General features: G+C 42.0%; 1 protein-coding gene across 1 annotated transcript in view; it reads left to right on the top strand.

Moving 5' to 3' along the window:
• prph2b (peripherin 2b (retinal degeneration, slow)) overlaps positions 1-3,016 on the top strand; it is a 19,907-nt gene extending 16,891 nt beyond the window's left edge. Inside the window, exon 3 of the mRNA XM_050071698.1 lies at positions 2,819-3,016. Coding sequence (XP_049927655.1) covers positions 2,819-3,016 — 198 coding nt within the window. The remainder of the gene's footprint in view (positions 1-2,818) is intronic.
• The last annotated feature ends 2,360 nt before the right edge of the window (positions 3,017-5,376 follow it).

Genomic DNA, 5,376 nt, shown 5'->3' with positions numbered 1-5,376 from the left:
GAGGGTGGCGGACGCCAACAGACTCAACAAACTGATCCGCAAGGCCAGTGACGTTGTGGGAACAGAGTGTGACTCTCTGATGGTGGTGTCAGAGAGGAGGATGCTGTCTAAGCTACGAACTGTCTTGGACAATGTCTCACACCCACTCCACCATGTGCTGGTCAGGCACAAGTGTACTTTCAGTGGGAGACTCATACCACCAAGATGTACCACTGAGCGCCACAGGAAATCATTCCTGCCTGTGGCCATCAAACTGTACAACTCCTCCCTCTGAGTGGCCCTGAGACTTTTTCACACACTGCAGTAATTTAATTTAACTTGTGCAATAACCCCATTCACCCTGACTGTATATATTCTGTTTGTGTAAATAATCTTGTTCAGTTTACAATATATATATGTATATATATATATTTATTTACGTTTATGTTTGTTAATAATTCCTGTTTATTTAACTATATATTTGTTAATACTATTGTTTAAATTTCTTATATTTTCACGTATCTTTCTTTTTTTGCAAGGAGCACCTGTAACATAAATAATTTCCCCCTCGGGGATCAATAAAGTATTTCTGATTCTGATTTTCTGATTTCTGATAACTATAACAGTCAGCCCTTACTGTAAGAGCCAGTCCTTACTATGAGAGCCAGACCTAACTCTAAGAGTCAGCCTTACCATAAGAGTCAGCCCTAACTATAAGAGTCAGCCTTACTATAAGAGTCAGCCCTAACTATAAGAGCCAGTCCTAACTATAACAACCGGTCCTAACTCTAAGAGTCAGTCCTAATAAGAGTCAACCTTACTATAAGAGTCAGCCCTAACTGTAAGAGCCAGTCCTAACTATAAGAACCAGTCCTTACTATTAGAGTCAGCCTTTACTGTAAGAGTCAGCCCAAACTATAAGAGCCATTCCTTACTATAAGAGTCAGCCTTAACTATAAAAACCAGTCCTAACTATAAGAACCAGTCCTAACTCTAAGAGTCAGCCCTAACTATAAGAGTTAGCCCTAACTATAAGAACCAGTCCTAACTATAAGAGCCAGACCTAACTCTAAGAGTCAGCCCTAACTATAAGAACCAGTCCTAACTATAAGAACCAGTCCTAACTCTAAGAGTCAGCCCTAACTATAAGAGTTAGCCCTAACTATAAGAACCAGTCCTAACTATAAGAGCCAGTCCTAACTCTAAGAGTCAGCCCTAACTATAAGAGTTAGCCCTAACTATAAGAGTCAGTCCTAACTATAAGAGTCAGACCTAACTGTAAGAGCTAGTCTTTACTATAAGAGCCAGTCCTAACTCTAAGAGTCAGACCTAACTATAAGAGTCAGCCCTAACTATAAGAGTCAGTCCTAACTATAAGAGCCATTCCTAACTATAAGAACCAGTCCTAACTCTGAGAGTCAGCCCTAACTATAAGAACCAGTCCTAACTCTAAGAGTCAGCCCTAACTATAAGAACCAGTCCTAACCATAAGAGTCAGCCCTAACTATAAGAGTCAGCCCTAACTGTAAGAGCCAGTCCTAACTATAACAACCGGTTCTAACTCTAAGAGTCAGTCCTAATAAGAGTCAGCCTTACTATAAGAGTCAGACCTAACTATAAGAGCCATTCCTAACTATAAAAACCAGTCCTAACTCTGAGAGTGAGCCCTAACTATAAGAACCAGTCCTAACTCTAAGAGTCAGCCCTAACTATAAGAACCAGTCCTAACTATAAGAGTCAGCCCTAACTATAAGAGTCAGCCCTAACTGTAAGAGCCAGTCCTAACTATAACAACCGGTCCTAACTCTGTCAGCCTTACTATAAGAGTCAGACCTAACTGTAAGAGTCAGTCCTAACTATAAGAACCAGTCCTACTAACTGTAAGAGTCAGTCCTAACTATAAGAACCAGTCCTAACTCTGAGAGTCAGCCCTAACTATAAGAACCAGTCCTAACTCTAAGAGTCAGCCCTAACTATAAGAATCAGTCCTAACTATAAGAACCAGTCCTAACTCTAAGAGTCAGCCCTAACTATAAGAACCAGTCCTAACTCTAAGAGTCAGCCTTACTATAAGAGTCAGACCTAACTGTAAGAGTCACTCCTAACTATAAGAACCAGTCCTAACTCTGAGAGTCAGCCCTAACTATAAGAACCAGTCCTAACTCTAAGAGTCAGCCCTAACTATAAGAATCAGTCCTAACTATAAGAACCAGTCCTAACTCTAAGAGTCAGCCCTAACTATAAGAGTCAGACCTAACTGTAAGAGTCAGTCCTAACTATAAGAGACAGTCCTAACTATAAGAGCCAGCCCTATTAGTAAGAGCCATTCCTAACTATAAGAGTCAGCCCTAACTGTAAGAGCCAGACCTAACTATAAGAGTCAGCCCTAACTATAAGAGCCATTCCTAACTATAAGAGTCAGCCCTAACTATAAGAGCCATTCCTAACTATAAGAGTCAGCCCTTACTATAAGAGACAGTCCTAACTATAAGAGTCAGTCCTAACTATAAGAGCCATTCCTGAGTATAAGAGCCAGTCCTTACTATAAGAGCCAGCCCTAACTATAAGAGTCAGCCCTAACTGTAAGAGTCAGCCCTAACTATAAGAGCCATTCCTAACTATAAGAGCCATTCCTAACTATAAGAGCCAGTCCTCACTATAAGAGACAGTCCTAACTATAAGAGCCAGTCCTTACTATAAGAGTTAGCCCTAACTACAAGAGTCAGCCCTAACTGTAAGAGCAGAATTGTCTACAGACTGTACTAATGGTATGTTTCTGTGTGTGTGTGTGTGTGTGTGTGTGTGTGTGTGTGTGTGTGTGTGTGTGTGTGTGTGTCAGTCGGCGGACATGGCCGGGTTAAAGTACCTGACCACAGCTCTTGAGACGATGGAGGACCCAGAGAACCCAGAGTGTGAGAGTGAAGGCTGGCTGCTGGAGAAGGGAGTGAAGGAGACGTTCGGCGAGCTGCTCGCCAAGCTGAAGACAATGGGCAAGGCCAACCAGGTGGAGGAGGGTGCAGCGGAGCCCGCCACCTGAGAGCCCCGCCCACCACAAAGAACTGGGGTCTCCCCCCTCCTCCCCCCACCCTCACCTCACCTCCGTCTGCCTCTTCCCCAGAAACCAGGGAGTGTGAGAGGAGAGGTTTCTAACCATCGTCTGTACATACGCCATTGTTACAACACCACACACACACACACACACACACACACACACACACTGTGAATGTGGATATATTTTCCATGTGTAAATATGTTGAACAGAGTTTATTTTTAAACAGGAGGGACAGAAACCTGCTGCTGTAAATAAATCATCTGGGTCTGGGTTTGAAATTATAAACAAATATTACAATATTAAATTACAATATTAAATCCCCCTCCCCCTGCCCCTCCTGTCAGACACCATCAGGTCTGAGAGACGTAGGAGCCCGACCGATACACACCAGCTCATCTCCATCCAATGTCTGAGATAGTTGCAGTTCCTCAATTTGTCCAGCAGAGGGCGCAGAACAAATCACATTTATAAAATCTGGTTTGTTGATGTGAAAGACAGACGTCAGTGAACACATCATTATCAGCTGGTCCTGATGTTTATATGTCAGACATCACGTATGGATCGGGCTCTGGTCGTCACCATCGCACTGCTGACACTGTCGGTTGACATGGAAACAGACGGCCAAAACATCCATTAGAAGTAGGGTCACTCAGTGCTGCCACCACAGGTCACAGAGTGTTACTGCAATAGCCCCACTGTGACCATATGCTTCTGTGTAAACAGGGTTTCTTCTGTATATACCTGTATCGAGAGATATATACTTCTGTAGATACACAGTTATATAAAGAAGTATGTACTTATGTATGTACCTCTGTATGCTTCTGTATACACCTTTGTATATACAAGTATATACTGCTGTATATACAAAGGCGTATACAGCTGTATTGTATCTCTGTATATATCTATATACAGAGGTACAATACAGGTAAAGAAGTATATACCTGCATCCAGAGATATAAGCAGAGGCATATATCTATACAGAGGTACAGAAGTATATACCTTTGTTTATACTTCTGTATATATATAGATATATATCTCTGTATACGTATCTATATTCCTCTTTGCATTTCAGGCGTATACCTCTGTATAAACCTCTATATACATATATATTCCTTTGTATATACTTCAGTTTATATTGCATACCTTTGTTTATACCTCAGTATATACAAGTATATACCTCTGTGTATCACAGGTGTATACTTCTGTATATACTTCTGTTTACATGTGTTTATACCTTTCTATATGCAAGTATATGCCGTTGTATATACACATAAATATAAAGGTATATATAGTGTATTTACCTCTGTATGAACAGGTGTGAACACAAGTATGTACAGAGGTGTACACAGGTATATACAGTGGTATATGTATATATAGAGGCAGGTATATACAGACGTATATACAGGTGTATATAACTTTAATATGACTTGTACGCAGCTTTCTAAGACTTGTTGAGTTTTTACGTGCAACACATCTTCTACCTTCACACATTGTGTTTTTTAAGGATGAATTGTGCTCTGTGAAAGATCACATCTTCAATAGCTAACGTTGCTTGGCTAACCTGAAGCAGGTGATGATTGGAGCCTGTCAGACAGAGCTCAGGGTGTGAATAATGGCCGTCTGGTTCTCTGTCAGAGTGACGCCGGGTCAGACTCAAACAGGAAGGTAACGTCAGGTCAGCCGTAGAGTTTAATTCAGTTCCAGTTACACGTTGTGATGTTTGTATGTCTCTGTTTGTTTCTCTGTGATCTGGAGAGTTGTGATGTTTAAGGCAGTTGTTGTGGGTTGGGCGGAGCTTGTAGTCGCTCCGCCGTGTACGATAAAACCTATAAAGAGATTGTGACTGACGCCAAAGTGTCCGACTCGTCTTTCATCACCAGCCAACTTGCCTTTCACATGTAGACACAACTTAATGCAGAGGTTATATACAGAGGGGTATATATGGGTCGATACAGGTGCATACAGAGGGGTATATATGGGTCGATACAGGTGCATACAGAGGGGTACATATGGGTAGATACAGGTGCAGGGGTATATATGGGTAGATACAGGTGCACACAGAGGGGTACATATGGGTCGATACAGGTACATACAGAGGGGTACATATGGGTCGATACAGGTGCATACAGAGGGGTACATATGGATAGATACAGGTGCATACAGAGGGGTACATATGGGTCGATACAGGTGCACACAGAGGGTTATATATGGGTCGATACAGGTGCACACAGAGGGGTACATATGGGTCGATACAGGTGCATACAGAGGGGTACATATGGGTCGATACAGGTGTATACAGAGGGGTACATATGGGTCGATACAGGTGCACACAGAGGGTTATATAT

The sequence above is a fragment of the Epinephelus moara genome, chromosome 19 (assembly GCF_006386435.1).
Source record: "Epinephelus moara isolate mb chromosome 19, YSFRI_EMoa_1.0, whole genome shotgun sequence".
Classification (NCBI taxonomy): Eukaryota; Metazoa; Chordata; class Actinopteri; order Perciformes; family Serranidae; genus Epinephelus; species Epinephelus moara.
This window is presented reverse-complemented; position numbering and strand designations above follow the sequence as displayed.